The sequence below is a fragment of the Felis catus genome, chromosome B2, assembly GCF_018350175.1.
Source record: "Felis catus isolate Fca126 chromosome B2, F.catus_Fca126_mat1.0, whole genome shotgun sequence".
NCBI lineage: Eukaryota > Metazoa > Chordata > Mammalia > Carnivora > Felidae > Felis > Felis catus.
The window spans coordinates 86,562,681-86,580,380 of NC_058372.1; the positions used below are offsets into that span (position 1 = coordinate 86,562,681).

General features: G+C 37.4%; 1 protein-coding gene across 4 annotated transcripts in view; it reads left to right on the forward strand.

Moving 5' to 3' along the window:
• Nucleotides 1-16,219, forward strand: part of FHL5 (four and a half LIM domains 5) — a 42,127-nt gene extending 25,908 nt beyond the window's left edge. For all 4 annotated transcript variants that reach the window (XM_019830974.3, XM_019830976.3, XM_023254185.2 and 1 more), the window contains 5 exons: nucleotides 4,212-4,382; nucleotides 5,216-5,390; nucleotides 6,343-6,512; nucleotides 10,748-10,934; nucleotides 15,986-16,219. In XM_019830974.3, the coding sequence (XP_019686533.2) occupies nucleotides 4,224-4,382; nucleotides 5,216-5,390; nucleotides 6,343-6,512; nucleotides 10,748-10,934; nucleotides 15,986-16,149 (855 nt within the window). In that variant the 5' untranslated portion in view covers nucleotides 4,212-4,223 and the 3' untranslated portion in view covers nucleotides 16,150-16,219. The remainder of the gene's footprint in view (nucleotides 1-4,211; nucleotides 4,383-5,215; nucleotides 5,391-6,342; nucleotides 6,513-10,747; nucleotides 10,935-15,985) is intronic.
• The last annotated feature ends 1,481 nt before the right edge of the window (nucleotides 16,220-17,700 follow it).

Sequence of the window (17,700 nt, forward strand, 5' to 3'; positions counted from 1 at the left end):
TCCTTACTTTTCCTCCTATATTATAAATTCTCTGAGGATAGGATTTGAATCTACTATTTTATGTCTTTTACAACTTCTGGCAGATTACTTTGGAAGTAAAAAGATACTTTATGTTTATTGACTGCATGATTAAATGAATGATGTATTATACCTTGCAAACAAAGGCATATTAACGATACCAGGCATGGTATCAGGTCCCTGCCTTGCTCTTGTTTGACATTCTCTCAAGTACACTTCTTGTGAATCTATTAATTGTGCTCAGCCTAGTAAAAATGTAAGTGGATATATTGCGCACAGCATTAGCCATTTAATCAATAATTCACCATAAAATATAACTTGACACAAAATTATTCCTGGTTTAAAAAATAACATCTAGGAGCGCCTGGGTGGAGCAGTCGGTTAAGCGTCCTACTTCAGCCAGGTCACGATCTCGCGGTCCGTGAGTTCGAGCCCCGCGTCGGGCTCTGGGCTGATGGCTCGGAGCCTGGAGCCTGTTTCCGATTCTGTGTCTCCCTCTCTCTCTGCCCCTCGCCCGTTCATGCTCTGTCTCTCTCTGTCCCAAAAATAAATAAACGTTGAAAAAAAAAATAACATCTAAGAGACATCATTCTCAGCTATGGAAACTATTGCCAATGAACACACATCCTTTTAGGTAGAAATCTAAAATAAAGGTGGGAACTGGAAAATGAAAGCCAAGTCCATTCAAGGCATTGGATTTCTGAGGTATTTATTTTTATAGGTTCTTTGATATATCATTGTATCTCTAAATCAATCTTCTAAAACCCCCAGTATGCAATGATAAAACTTCTTCACTTAAACTATTGTATAATTGCAGAATGACTTTGAAATAAGTTTGATTAGAATATATTTAATTGATATATATAACCTCTTTGAAAGAAGTTTGACAAGAATGTGTAATTGATATTGATACTAGCATTTCTGGGTTTGTATCTAAAAAAGTCAAATGCTATCTAATTGGGTTACATTGTTAGTATTAAGATTTCTTATGCTTCATAATTATAGATGAGCTTTACTCAATGATTTTAAATATTTATTTGAAAGAAAAACTTTTCCCAATATCTCTGCCAAATTAATCCTCAGATGAGGGCTCCTGAAGTAAGAATCGCATGGTTCTCATCCTCTTTCCTACAGCTTTACCTATTCGGGAATGATTAAAAAAGCAAGTTGTTTGGTCTGCTCTCCTAGACACAGAGTTATTCCCCGAGTATTTAAAAATATTAATGTTAGGGATAAAGAAAAGGAAAAGGACAGAATGATGTTTAGAATGGAATAATGTTAGATTAAAGGTGATATGACTGGAGAATTTTTCTGCCTCTTTTGCCTGCCCCCACCCCATCTAGCACTGCTTCTATTAAAAGTTCAAATAGTTTTAGGGTCACCTGGGCGGCTCAGTCGGTTAAGCGTCTGACTTTGGCTCAGGTCATGATCTCGGGGTCTGTGAGTTCAGGCCTCACATAAGGCTCTGTGCTGACAGCTTGGAGCCTGCTTTGGATTCTGTGTCTCCCTCCCTCTCTTTCTCTGCCCCTCCCCTGCTTGTGCTCTGCCTCTCCCTCTCTCTCTCTCCCTCTCTCTCTCTCTCTCTGTCTCTCAAAAATAAATAAACATTAAACAATTTTAAAAAATTCAAATAGCTTTAAAAAGCTTTAGCTTCAAAGTCTTCTTTAATCCTGAATGTACCAAGGTGAAAATCTGTTCACAAGACTCACCATTTCCCAACATCAGAAGAGAACCCATACCATTCCCCCATTTGTCTTTTCTCTTACTTTCCTGCCAAATCGAGATCAATCCTCCCTCCCTCTCTTCCTTCCCTCCTTCCTTCTTTCCTGTGTTCCAACAGCTTAACTTCCTTAAAGTCTTTTTGAGGTTTCCTGACACTGTATCTCCTCACCCTCTTTCTATTAATTCCCTAAGAACTCCGTGGTTCTAGTAGAATATGCATCATTTATATGGTTATAACATCTCTATTTAAGAAACTCTATTTGGATGTGTTCATACATCCACAGTTAAATGAGAGACTTCATGAAAATGAGGGCTGAATTTCTCAGTGTATCTTTCCCAACCAAGAATAAGAAAGTGAACATTTAGTTTGTTCTCTTACCTCAAATTATATTCACCATTACCAAGTAAGAGTTAAGCTAGAAGAATCCAGACTTCAGGAGGACAGGGAGTTCAAATGTTACTGAGTATATATTCAATACATATTGACCTAGACTAAATCTCACTGTATAGTTCTATAAAATGCAAAATCACAAGGTTTTGAGGTGTTGAAATGACTGTTCTCACCCTACCCAACCCTCTGATGTCGCCATAAAGAAAAGATGAGATAAGAAGTAAGTTTCTTCTTTAAAAAAAATTTTAAGTATGGTTCATTTTGTTAAGAATTCTCTATGGAGTAAGGCCTATTATGTGGTTAGGATGGGGATACTTATTTAGAGAAATATTTATATTTATTGATATACATGGTGGTATCAATATTTATATATTTATAAAATATATAAAATGATATTGTGATGAAAGTTAAAGGTATATAACTTATTTCACTATTAAGAGATAAACACATGATCATTGTAAATGTGATTAAAACTCGCATTTGAAAATCTTTCAAGGGAATCACATCTATTTTCCTCCTGTTTCCAAGTCCTCACTAACTCTCTGAGTGTGTTTGTACTCACTTGGAAGGGACAGTTCTGTGGAATTAATCAAATAGGGAATTCAATGTTCCTTGCAGATAATTTTGGCATGTTCCATTGGGAACTTTCTAGTAGGAGTTTTCATCTTTCCTGGGAAAAACTCCACGTGTTCCAAATCCTCAGTCTCTTCTCTGTTAGTGAGGAACAATATAACAAAACTGCTACATATAGAATTAATGACAATATATATTCAGCAAGACAGTCTTCTGGAAAAAAACATTAAAATAGAAGAAGGCAAAAATGTATGGGAATACAATTTAAATGTATTAAATAAAAACTAGCGTTAAAAATGCTGTAAAAAGCATCACAATAACTAATTTTCTGATTTTGCTAAAATTAAAAAAACAAATTTCTGAGGTGGAAAATTAGAAAATATTCATAGCTCCTAATATATTCTAGTAAGCCCAGAGGTAACGAGTCTCATTTTCCAAGAAAATCAGTGGTACTACCTTGGGGGACAATGAAACATTCGTGTTCAATGCCCAGTTAAACTTTTTGAAATCCATATGTTTTGTTCTTTCATGCTTTCCTATTATAGAATAACTCAAGTTCTTATCCTTGCCTTGGCTTTATGTTTCACACCAGGTTTTTGTTCTGTAAGATGCTGCTATTATTAACCATTCTATATCCATATTAGTTTAGTCCTAAACCTTGAAGAAGCCTGGAGTTCTTTTCTACCACTGATGGTTTGGCTGCACTTTTACATCTGGGCAATGGCTCAACAACAGTCATAAAGACCTAGCACTTGGACCAAATCCTACCGGCTCAGAAATTTTATTTGCCAACTTAGTGTGGGCCATCTAAATGGAGATGCCCAGGAGGCAAGTGTAGCTTTAGCTACAGATTTTGGAGTCAACATCATATCTGGGGAGGTTGAAGCCACAAGTAAGGAGGATGTCCCAACAGAAAGTATGTAGCACGGAATATCTTAGGACTAACGCGCAGAAACCTCATTAGGTGCCCAATAAATATTTGAGAAATAAAAGAATGTCCTAGAAAATGACAATGTACTTGATTATCAACTTCCATTGCAGTTAGAGTAAAAGAGACTGTTGTGATTTCCAAGGAACTCTCCTCCAGAACTCTCCAGCAAGTTAGTAAGTGATGACAGTTAGTGAAAGCCCTATCAACAGTTCGTATTTATATCCTTGGGGTGAAACCATCCTCTTTCAACACCTATCACATTCTTATTGAAGTTCAAATTAGTGAATGATGAATAAAAGATGTTTTTCACAATCTGGCTGCAGGCTTAATGCATTTTGTTAACAAAACACACAGGAACTGCCAAAATAGGAGAGTAGCCTTCCCTAAATCACTCCCAAATGTCATCATGACTACAGCATATTTTCCCAATTGGTGGGGGTTTTTTTGTTTGTTTGTTTGTTTGTTTGTTTTGTGTAAGACACAAATTCATTCAAGTGCTTGACTCCTATTGAGGCTTTATAATTTATCTTAGAAAAAAATTGTTTTTATGAACATGAATCATTTTCTTATTCACAGGACTGGACCAAAATGACAACTGGTCAATTCGATTGTCAATACTGCGCAGCATCACTTCTTGGGAAGAAGTACATACTGAAGAATGACAATCCATACTGTGTTTCCTGTTACGATCGTATTTTTTCTAACTATTGTGAGGAATGCAAAGAACCAATTGAATCAGATTCCAAGGTAGGTCTCACTTCAATTCCCAGAATTATTGCATGCAAACAAGCAGACAAATGCTTTGGAATGCCTTGTTTCCTTTAGTACTGACTATTAACACCACATTGCTCTATTGCTGGGTATAAGCATCTTCAAAGTTACCATCGGCCGCCAGATACTATGCTCAGCACTATGAAATATGGCATATACTTTAATCTTCACAGTGATCTTAGAAGATAGTTTAAGATGCTAAAGATTAAAGAGGTTCAGTTATTTGCCCAAAGCTACACAGCTAAAATGTTGATTTATTTCTGGAATGACAAGAGTATAAATGAATAAATACATAAATAATTGAAAATTTAAAGTTTCAAAAATCTATATCTTCTGACTTCAAATCAGCCTCATCTCCACTAAGTCCATTGTGCCCTGACATGGTCCATTCCTCTCACAATGCACATTATTGTATTTTTTTCCTTTTTCTTTTTTGTCTTTGTTGTGGTGTTGGCATTTTGTTTAATCTCAGACAATAATAGGATATCACAACGTAAAGATAAGAATCATTCCATGAAAAGCCCCTCTTATAGCTTATGAAAAGGAGTGAGAGGAAATTTGAAAAAAATAGGAAAAAGTTCACTTATTTTCCATCTGTCTCTACTGACCAACTAAGAAAGCCCAGGCTCTAGCTCTTAATTGCCCCAGAGAGTCTCCTCTCTATGGGTAATATTATCAATGACAACTTTTCCTCAAGCTACCAGCACAAACTACTGGTACCAGAGTCCCAGGAGTGTTCAGTTTAGTCTTATAAAATGACCTGTTTTGTCACAAGCACATTTAATTAACTCGTATTTACTGTCTCGAAGGATCTTTGTTACAAAGGCCGACACTGGCATGAACAATGCTTCAGTTGTGCCAAATGCAATCACTCTCTGGTGGAAAAGCCTTTTGCTGCCAAGGATGAGCGACTGCTGTGCTCAGAATGTTATTCTAACGAGTGCTCCTCCAAGTGCTTCCACTGCAAGAAGACCATCATGCCTGGTGAGATCACAAGGGAGTTCAGGTCTCTAACGGAAGCTGTAACACTTTGAATTATGCCCAAGTATAGGAAGAGTATAGTAGCTAAGAAAACCCTACTTTTGAGAAAGACATCTATCTTGCTATCTCTTGATTTCACTTAGTGTATTTCAGAAATAAAAAGACCATTTTGTTCTGTTTTGAATGGGTAAAATACAGCATTCTATGTATTTTTGTAAAGTTAATTCATACAGGCATTTTCAACCACAATCTGAGCCATAAAGATGAAATCTAAACCAATAACACTAACAGTGCATTAAGCAGTGGTTCCTAGGCATAAACAATGGCATCAGGAAGCATAATCCATCATAGGAGAATGGGGCCAACCATCATTTTGTAGCAGGACAAAATATAGTTTGAGGGTCAGTCATCTTTATTCCTTCTAGGGAAGACAAGGATTCATGTACATGATTATACTTTCAGGCAAGCGCTTTTGCTGTTTTGATTCTCTACTAAATCCCTCTGGACATCAGCATAACAACACGGTTCTCTCTCATTTTCTTATTATGAATTCAAAAGAGTTTCTAAAAGACCATAATTGCACAACATCCATCCTGAGAGTTGGTGCCCCAGGCATTCCTAATATCCCAATACTGATAATTATGGCCCAATCTATCTAACCCACATGCAGCCTTTCAGAGTCTCCACTAGTTGTACTTTCAAATCTCAAAATTGTAGCTTACACAGCATAAGAGTTTTCAGTAAAAGAGCGATTCATCATCATCATGGCTGAACTCTACCTTTTTTTTTCTTTTTCAGATAAATGTTTTAGAAACCAACAAAACACTATTTTTCTATAAAGACAATTAGCTTATCATCTTAACGTTAAAATATATATTCTAAATAACTTGACATATCATTACTTAAAAAAATGATGTTTCATTTATACTAACAGGTTCTTATTTGTGGGGTACAGGTTCCCGCAAAATGGAATTTAAGGGAAACTACTGGCATGAAACCTGCTTTGTGTGTGAGCATTGCCGACAGCCAATAGGAACTAAACCTTTGATTTCCAAAGAGAGTGGCAATTACTGTGTACCGTGTTTTGAGAAGGAGTTTGCTCACTACTGCAGCTTTTGTAAGAAGGTAATTATCTGCAGGGGATGAAGCTTGTGGATCCTTCCGGACCATTGCTTTTTAACTTCATTCTATATTTGGAATGAACTGATACTATCATGTTATGTCTGTCTTTACACATTCATGTTACTTTTAAATTCCAGCATGTCCAAGAGCACACTGCCTGCCACAGTGAAGATGGCCACCTATTTTTATCATCATAAAATTCTACCCAGAACATGACTTTAGTTCCAAAAGCTATAGATATTCCAATTCCATTTGCTGCTGTTACGTAAGATTTCATGTATTCTGGTAGAGGACACACATCTCTTGTTGAATACAAGATACTTCTTAGAAAATAATTTTTGATCCCTTTCCTTTCATAGGAATATGAATTTGTCTCACAGAATCATTAAGGGAACCAATTTAAGCAGAATGTTTAACTTCTCACATTATGTCCCAGCAACACAAATGTCTTCTTGGCTTGAAGCTTTTATATTTCTAATGAGTAGACAGGTAGACTCAAGAGAGTGACAAGACCACTAGAGAAATTCATTAGACATACAGACAGAAAAAGGAATAAGGGTGGCAAGTGGTTTCCTTTGCTTCCAGTTCCAGAGTGTCATTTACAGCCTTTTGACTTGGATACCCATTGAGAACATATCTTCCAATAAGAAAAAAAGTCAATCTTTTCAAGTAAACTTTCTCCAATTCTTTTTTTATGTGAAAAAGTCACTCCTCTCTATCACTTTGATAAAACCTCTTTGTATTTCATAAAATAGATATTGATGTACTTGAAGAAATCCTTGACCCATGAGACATCATAAGTTTAAAATAACACTATAAATTGTGATGAGCATGCAGTGTTGTCTAAACATTTTTGATCTATGAGCTGCTTTGGCAGATCTCAAGACTATTTGTATAATTGCATCTGGACAGCTAGAAGTCTCATTACCTCTTTCTATGGGAACATATGCACACAGTAACTTTCTACATATGTTTAAAATACGAGTACTGCATTTGCAGAGGCATCAATAAACTCCTAAATTATAATAATTGGATTATAATCCTGATTATACTATAATGATGGCTGAAATTACAATTGATAGTAACTAACATAATGTAAAACCATCTTAAACCCGGAGACTTCCTTCACTCTACCAGAAACACTGACTTTAAAAATGGCTTTATAAGCAACCCTCAGATGCTATGAACCTGTGATATATGAAACTCAGAAGACTCACCAGGGTCTATGGCAAGCATTTTAGAAACAGATTCTTGGAATAAAATGGTAGGTTGATCTCACTGTTTTGAGGGACAATAAATTGGCCATGTTCAGGTCATTTTTCTTAAATACTTAAGCTGAAATATTAGTGCAACCTGTTGGAATTACCTCAAAACCATTTATTGGGAATGCAATATAAACTTTCTTTCAATGCTATAAAGATTCAGAGGGGGAATTTCTCCAGTACATCAGTGCTAAGTACTATTAGAGAGTAAAGCACTGGCATTTCCCAGGTTATAGGAGCCTGTCCTATATTTAGGACATGATTTGAAGTCATGAAAACTTTGTGAAATATTTATATTGGGTAGTAGACAGACCACAACATGCCAGATTGTTTTCTATTTAATTTTTAAAACCACAAGCCATTCAAGGAAAGCTGGATATAAATGTTTCTGATCAAGATGACCCAAGCTGAAGAAAAACAATTTGTTTCAACTCAAACCAGAGACCAAACATAACACAAACAAAATAGGCAAAAAATACTTTAAAATCAGGCCCTTAGAACTTTTTTCATAGATTTTATTTTGTGAAACTAAAACTTGTTTTCTACCAAAAACAAGTAACCTCAAACTACAAGTGCTTTAAATTCAAACTCCTCGAGCTTCCCAGAGTGTCCTGTGATTCATTGGCTCTTGTCTACTGAGCACAAAACCAATACTGCGTCCACTTTGCCAGAGAAGAAACTTGTTCCAAATCCTGGGATCAATCAGTGGCAAACACCAAACCTAGATGTTAGACTTCATCTTAGCCCGCGTGCCTCTTCAAAAGGAACATAATCACAAGCAAACAATTTTTAATGTTCCAGAGTTTCTTCTTCCTAATTAAATAGTCTTTGGTCTATATATCAAGTTTTATTTTGCTGTGAATACATTTTTCAAGTGTTGAGTCTTTTAAGCATTGCCTGCTAATAATTTGACTGAACAAATGAAAGGAATCTTCAATTCTGCTGTGCCTGCGGTAAGGCATTTGAAATCAGTAGGGGGTATTTTAAATTGCTTCAGTTCACACATGCCATTATGTTTCCCATTTACTTATTTAGAATAGTATACATTTTTTTCCTTTAGGAAAAATAACTTTTCTATTAAATATCTTTAATTTTTAAGAGATTTGTTGTAAGGCTTAAAAATATCTTTAGCATAATCTTTTCTTTTTTTAAATATTTTTTAACCTTTATTTAATATTGAAAGACAGAGAGAGACACAGTGTGAGCAGGGGAGGGGCAGAGAGAGAGGGAGACAGAATCTGAAGCAGGCTCCAGGCTCTGAGCTGTCAGCATAGAGCCCGACGCAGGGCTCGAACTCACAAACCGCGAGATCATGACCTGAGCCGAAGTTGGACGCTTAACCGACTGAGCCACCCAGGCACCCCTAGAATAATCTTTTCAAAAGCTTGTGTCATAGACATTTTTAAATTTCTTCAGCAATGAGATGGCTTTGCATAGGTTCCACATTTTCTATATCTAGTGAATTTGGATACAACGATCACAGGAATCATCTCAGATACCACATGAGCACATTCCAGTTTCCACAGCTACTCCAGGAGCTCAATAGCCATGGATTCGAAAGATGCTAGGACTACAAAACTGCTATCCAAGAAGAGTTGTTCAATATTTACCCATCTGATTCTAAATAAAGGTATCTCAGCCTTTTGAAAAGCACTATTCGTGGATTAAAAAGACTTATATAAGCCAGTTTAATCCATGGGGATACACACACACACACACACACACACACACACACACACACACACGTGTGTGTGTGTGTGTATGTATGTATGTATGTTATGGAGGAATAATAAGCTTCTCTGACACAACCCTAGCACATCACACATTAAGGTTCAACATACAAGCTGTGTTCATTACTTAGAGTTCTAAAGCTGAAAACCCACGCAGTTGCCACAGCACCCCATTTGTACTAGAGATAATACTGGAACTGCTATCCAAATGTTTTTCCCTTTGGTGTTTATTCATTAATTCAGCAAGGACTAACCAACTGCCATTAGTGGAAAGTAACCTTGTCTCAATATTATATTACTGGTTAAGTATACAGGCTATGGAGTCAGCTTAGGTTTGCATGCTAGTAGTGTGTGACCTGGCAAGTGACCTGACCACTGTAACCCTCAATAGTTTCTCACCTTTTAAAGGAGGAAAAAATAAGAGTCTTGGTTATGTCAGGATGTTAGGAACATAAGAAAAGGCCATCCCTTAGCACAGGACTAAGGACTGAAAACACACTTCAGAAATATTAGTCATTATTAGTGGATGATGGTGCTTATCAATAATAATCAGGGTTGGGGGGCCTGGGTGGCGCAGTCGGTTAAGCGTCCGACTTCAGCCAGGTCACGATCTCGCGGTCCATGAGTTCGAGCCCCGCGTCGGGCTCTGGGCTGATGGCTCAGAGCCTGGAGCCTGTTTCTGATTCTGTGTCTCCCTCTCTGTCTGCCCCTCGCCCGTTCATGCTCTGTCTCTCTCTGTCCCAAAAATAAATGAATGTTTGAAAAAAAAAAAGAAAAAAAATAATAATTAGGGTTGCTTCTGCTGGAAGAAAGGTTTCAGGGAAAAGTAGCTTTTTTCAATATCCTTTAAAGCTAGACATGGAAGTAAGAACATGGTATAGAAAATATCTTCGTTCTAATGGTAGACCTTTGAAGACCAACATGAAAGTTAAAGATGAGAAAAGGAATCAGGGCTCTACTTCTTTTTCATTTTCCTGAGTCTGTTATGGCCCTAATTCTTTTCTATTCCACAATAGGAGAGAAATTAGGATATATACATATATATGTATTTTTTGCCAGTTCTACTTAATCCTTATAGCCTTTTGATTCTCATATTGATTCAAAAAAAAAAAAAAACACAGGGAAAGGACATCCTGACACAAGGGGATGGAGTAACCCAAAGTACACTCATGGGCACAGAAGAGGATCATGACAGGTCTGAACTGTAATAGCTTCCATGGTCACTGCCTTTGTGGTCCTTTGGCAGGTGGTGACTTCAGATGGGATAACATTTCGTGACCAGCCATGGCATAAAGAGTGTTTTCTATGCAGTGGCTGTAGGAAAGAGCTCTGTGAAGAGGAGTTTATGTCCAGAGATGATTATCCATTCTGTGTGGACTGCTACAACCATCTTTATGCTAAAAGGTGTGAAGCCTGCACCAAACCCATTACTGGTGAGTTCTTCAGTTTAATATGGTCCGTTAATGGGACAGCTGTGGCTATGTAGATGCTTTATAGTTAATTTAGAAAAGGCAAGTAAAATATACATATAATCTTATATATATATAATCTTTCCCATATATATATAATCTTTCCCTTATATATATTATCATATATATAATATTTCCCTTATTGAGATACACACACATGGGTATCCATATATAAATAGAAACATTACACAGACCCCTCAAGACAAATGTATAGCGTAATTAGGGTAGCCATGTTCTATAGAGGGTAATTAATACTAAACCTTATGGAGGAGCGCCTGGGTGGCTCAGTCAGTTAAGCATCTGACTTCGGTTCAGATTATGATCTCAAAGTTAGTGCCTTCGAGCCCTGGTTAGTGAGTTCAAGCATCAGGCTCTCTGCTGTCAGCACAGAGCCTGCTTTGGATACTCTGTCTCCCTCTCTCTGCCTCTCCCCTACTCACTCCCTATCTCTCTCTCTCTCTCTCTCTCTCTCTCTCTCTCTCTCTCTCTCTCAAAAATAAATAAATATTTTAAAAACAAATAAATAAACGTAATGGTAATTACTTCAAGTAATAGTTCAGGGAAAGAGGAGAACAGGATACGCTGAGAGGTCAGAGAAGAACTTCACGAGGAGGCCTGACATTTAAAGATTTGAATGGGAGGAAGGGATACTTATAAATACAAATCCTACTTAATTTCCAACAAGGGCAAAGGAACCCTAAAATAGAAAAGGTTTTAATTAAATGCAAGGATTGTACAAATCTGAAGCTGTAATAATTAGGGTAGCCAAGGTCAGGAATTAATTAAACTTCATTTTAAGATGCTTCTAACAAGTGTATCATTCTGTTTTCTCTCTATTCATTTGTGAGACATTTCAATTATGAATAGATGAAATAAGACAAGATAGCATTCTGATGAAAGAAGAGAACACATGTGACATGATCTGAAAATATCACAAAATGATAAATTGATCCAATTACATAGATTTTTCAAGGTAAAACAGTGCATTATATTTTCCTCAGAGATACTTCTGAAGAATGCTATCCTATAGTAAAATTTGAAGCTGGCATAACCTGAGAAAACCAGCAGCTTTTCTTTTAGGCATTTAGAGTCACCTAATAATGTGGCAGAACTGTACTTCTCTTCCCCATTCCTTGTATTCTTAGATCATATTTCATTTCTTTTAGTTCAGTTTGTGTAACACAGTATTAAAGATCATTTTATCCTTTTCCTCCTCCTCCGTCTTCAAATATATCACAAAATAAAAGTTAACTCTTCAAAGAAAGAAAAAGCGTTTCACTGCAAACCCAGCTTGGCAGGTTTTCACTGACTTACAAGGGGAAGGAGAGAGTTACCCGGACAAACAGACAATGTCCCGTTTGCCTGCACAGGGCACCATGTTTTCCAGAATCTCACACGGTTCATGGCTATATCCGGCTGGCAGGTGTGTTTTGTTTGGCCTGCACATGTTTGGAAACAACTCCTGTAAAACTCCTCTCTGCGGTCAAAAGTAAATGAAGAGCCTGCCGGGGATGAGCAGACTACCCTCACATTCCCCTGCCAGGTCTCTGTCATAGGCTCAGCGGCTGCCCCATTGCTCTGTTCCTCACACCTTGTCCCCATCACTCAGCCATGTCACCTTCCCAGTCCTTGCATTGGATTGCATTGGCAATCCCAGACTATCAGCCTCTAAAGCTTGAACTCTTAACCACTCTGCTCTCCTGCCTCTACACATCTGGCAACCCCTTAGTCAAAAGACTAAGCCACTATATCCACCAGTTTTGGTTAGAAAATGGGGCTTCCAGAAATGTATCAGTACTGAGAGCTCAAAAATCTCCTTAGGAGAATCTGCGATTACTGCCCAATGGATGCATTTGATTTATTCCATGACACTTTTCTTGAACTATCCAGAAAAAAGGGGGGACTTCCATGAGGAAATGAGAAAATTAAATAATTCAAAATGCGTTGAAATTTTCCTGGGTACTCAGTGGCTAATGCTGACCTGCAAAGAGCCTACCACGAGCCCTGAACTTGAGTTTCAATTCTGATCTATCACAGATTCACGTATCTAAGTGATTTTTTTATTCTGTTGGATTGTTTCACATCAGTATCTGAGCCTAGCTCTTTCAGGCTCAGACCAAAAAAAACCCACATTGTTCTGCATGTAACATAAGGATGATCAGGAACCACAGATTTGACCCAAAAGTAATCCAAATACAGGATTATGTATTTAATTTAGAATAATCAGTCTTATGATAATTATCTTAATCATAAGCTTTGCAATAAGTAGTGTTTCTTGAAGATTGAGCATTTGAATTAATGTACCATAGGGAGTTCTTATACGGCCATAAATTTATCTGTTGGAAGTGGCACATTCATGCAAACAATGTGCCAACCTAAGAAACTATATTAGAATATTTCAAAATACATTTTTTTCAAAATACTTTTTTATATTAACTAGATCTATCTGTGAGTCTCCAGATGTGATTTTTTTAAATCCCATCAGAATAAATTCAATTCATTTGAACAAACCCAAGGTGTAACTACAAACCTTTCTTTTTTTTTTCTCTCGCCCTCTAAGATAGGATTAACCTTTCAAAGTTTCTGGGTTAAGTGAAGCAGCTTGATGTAGTGGGAAGTGCTCTGGACTAGGGAGTAAAAGACTTGGTCTTGCCTCTGGCCCTGACTACTGTGTGGCCATGGGTAAGTGACTCACCACTGAGGTTCTCATTTGCCTTACTTGCAAATGAGGAGTTGAAGAGGATCACGTCTTACCCTTCTTCCATGTTTATTTTGAGTAAAAGGAGTTTCAAATGTTATTTCTTGAGAAAAGAATGCTAATGTTCCTGGTTATGGTCTTTACAATAGATAAATTCAGACTTACTCTGGTGAAGTTAAGAGCATAGGCTCTGAAACCAGATGGCCTAGGATTGAATCCCAGATCTGCCATAAACCAGCTGGCTGATTTGGGCAAGTGCTTGAACCTTTCTGTTCATCAATTTTTCTCTGCCAAGTAGGGTTGATGATAATATCTTTTCATAAAGGTAAGGTCAGAGTTGTGAAGCAATATAAGTAAAGGGCTTAGAATAGTGACTGATTTGTGGGGCACTTGGGTGGCTCAGTCGGTTGAGCTTCTGACTTTGGCTCAGGTCGTGATCTCACGGTCTGTGAGTTCAAGCCCTGCATCAGGCTCTGTGCTGACAGCTCAGAGCATGGAGCCTGCTTCCATTTCTGTGTCTCCCTCTCTCTCTGCCCCTCCCCCTCTCATGCTCTGTCTCTCTCTGTCTCAGAAATAAACATTAAAGAAAAAAAAAAAAACAATAGTGACTAACTCGTTTTCAAGTGCTCAACAAATGCTAGCTCTTATTCTACAAAATCTTCAGTAATAAATGAAGCCAAATAAACAGGTGCCAGAGACTTATTTCCTGGGGGACTTCCTTACTGTAAATGACCCTCATGACCTGAGGGAGTAAATGCATACAAAGTTGAAACAGTTTGTAAACATCTCACATACTGAGTCAGGCCTTCCTTAAATTCCTACTACCAGACGCTTCTATTTCTCTCTTTGTAAAATTCTAGAAGAATTATTTTTACATTTACCACTTGTACAGGCTTACCTAATAAAATCAAGAAAAACTCATGAGCATCAAAATTCAAGATGTGTAATAATTAGTTTTATGAACAAAGATGATTCATGCATATATAGAACATGATTCTTGCAGTCAGCTTATTAATGTTTTGAATAACATTCAGGGAATTAATTGGTTCATTACTGATTTACTCTTATTAGCAAGTAATGATAGCATCATAAATAAGTGAGCAATAAATTTAATCAAGGAAAGTAGAGAAATTTGATGTACATTTATTTATGAACTAGTAAATTATATGTAAAGACATCAAATAACACTTCTAGTATGAAAATAAAAGTTCATTATCATATTTAAGGAGAGTTTATCTGAAATAGAATGCTTATTCACCTTTTTTGCTTCCCCAAATGTAATATTTGGAAACTGTATGTGAATCAACACATGAACTATTTAAGCCTCACTCTATGGGTAAGGAGCAAATCACAGGAAGTTCATAGCACTATGATCACTTGGAAAAACCTTGGCAAATAAAGAAAGGCCCAAGGCATCCCAACTCCTTCCCAATCCCTACACCTTTTCTCCTTTTCAACGCCTCAAAATCAATTATTTAAATTGTAACCTGGATCCATATTAGGGGTATAGAAAGAGATTCTCACTGAAGACTCAAATTCTTCTACCTTTCATAGAAATGTTACAGCTAAAGAAGCCCAGATTGAAATGGTGGAGGCTGATAAAGTACTTCTTAGAGACTAACCATTGGATAGCATGGCCTCAGTGGCCAGTGTGATCACATTCACAGATCTTTGTTGCAAGCCTGGGCTAAAGTTGTCTCTGGGCAAGGTAGTAAGGTTGTCATGTTAGGTTAACTCCATGATAGTCTGGATGAAATTTTCTATTTGGGGCTTTTGGAAAATTGTGCCTCACACCACAATATGACCATGGAACTTTATCTGAAGCAAAATTGACCATAGGAATAGAGGTAACAGAACTAAAAGTCATTGAAACATCAGGCACTAGGCTAAAAAGTATACATTTATTTTATTTTATCTTCACTTTGCTTCTAAGAAAGCAGAAAGAAGATATTCATACTTAGGTATCTCTGACTTCAAAATCCATTCCCTCTTCCCACGGCATTCTACTGTGTTTCCTTATCTGTCTTAGGCAATTTTCATCTGTTTCCAAAAATACCTGGTTTGTATATTCAGATTCTACCTACTTGTGTAGATTACAGAAAATTTTGACTGGGAATCAGGCTGGATCTCAAGGGGAACTTGCCCATGGCGACATTCCCAGATGGACACAGGGGCATGGGAGGCAGCATTCTCTTCTAGGTTACTTGCCTCTACATAGACTTGCTCATTACTGTTATCTCCAGTTCCTAGAAGAGTACCTGATGGAATGCTTAATCTCTTCATTGAAAGAATATTCTTTTCCGCAATTCCTTTACAGGTCTCAAAGGTGCCAAGTTTATCTGCTTTCAAGACCGGCAGTGGCACAGCGAATGCTTCAACTGTGGGAAGTGCTCAGTCTCCTTGGTGGGGGAAGGCTTCCTGACCCAGAACAAGGAAATCTTTTGCCGCAAGTGTGGTTCTGGAATGGACACTGACATCTAGAGGGAGACAGTCTGTCCTCACCTGAAATCCACCTTGCTTTTGTTCTCACTAAATCCAGAACTTGCTTGAAGTTGCATTTATGACTTACGTTTTACCAATATTAGAGTTTATAGCAGAAGGGTTTTTGCACACATTCTGATTGAACTGTGTCATAAAAGCTCAGAAAAAGCATAGTCTAACAGAAATGAATATATCTATCCTAACTCACAAAGGCATCTCTCCTTGCAAAATACTGCACTCTGCTGTTAAAAACATAAGAAAATATCTCTTTATTGTAACCAACAATATGACCTATACCTAGAAGTCATGGATGCTATTACTGAAGACTGCTGTTTTTAAAACCGCAGGGGGAAAAAGGAAATTAAGAGATCAAAGTGAAAGGCATACATGAGGCTAATGTTTGCATTCTTAGATAGCTAGCTATAAATAATATGATAGCTTGGCTATTAATGGTGGAAGAACAAAACTGATCAGGGAAAACTGATTAACAATCATCCTACTTGAGAACTGTGTCATTTTATCATTCTTTTATTCACACATACTGACTTTGGACTTGCAAAGCTGCAAATTTGCCCTCATCCACACTGCTTCCACAGCTGGTTGGTTTCATGCTTAACAAATAGAATTGAGAATTTGGATACTATGGCTCTCATACTCTGCATGGATATAAAGGGGTCCCCTCTCCCTAGGGATAGTCAAAGCATAGGTTTCAACACATTTTGTATCAATTGCATTTTCAAAGCTCCCAATGATTTTTCTAAATACTTACAGATTCCATGAAAGAGAAGTCTATTCTTTCAAATGAGCTAACCAGGAAAATCATTGTCCCCAAAGGCAAACCTTTAAAGTAAATAGATCATTAAGTCATCACTCGTGGAAATGAGTTTTAGGGAAGGGATTGAGCGTCGGAACATGACTTTCATCCAGATATCTAAAGGCATAATAGAATGCATAATTAGCTCTGAGCTTCATGCATTTTGCCTTCCAAAATTACATAGATGACTAATGGGAAGACATAAAAGTGGGCTTTAACAAAATCTAGTAATAATAAGAACTGAAAAAGATTAATTCACTGCTGATAATTCAGGACCTGCAAAGCAGTACAATAGAGTAATATGGGTTGTAGATGAGCCCTCCCCACCGTTCCTCCACACCCATGCCATCCACCTCACCCCATGCCAACCATGCCCCAGAGTTCCAATCTTCTGCATGGCCCAGAGGTACATTCCCAACCTTAGCGGCCATTCTACAAATAAGTCAGTGTTTATTGGTCACAAGAGAAGCAACAGCCTTAGTGAAAAGCCTATCTTTCTACTAGACATCGACTGATCATGGCCCTACCTACCTGTTCCTGGGCAATATTTTCCACATTATGTGGGACAAATGGAAAGCAAACTTTTTTCTCCATGGTCAATTGTTATAGTGCCACATGGTTGGGGTAGGAGGGGGTCAGGAGAAGAAACCCACACAGACATAACATTTTTATAAGTGTCTACTCTCAGATTACTGTTAAAGGTCCTGATTAAAATCTAATTATATGATGTGGCTGAT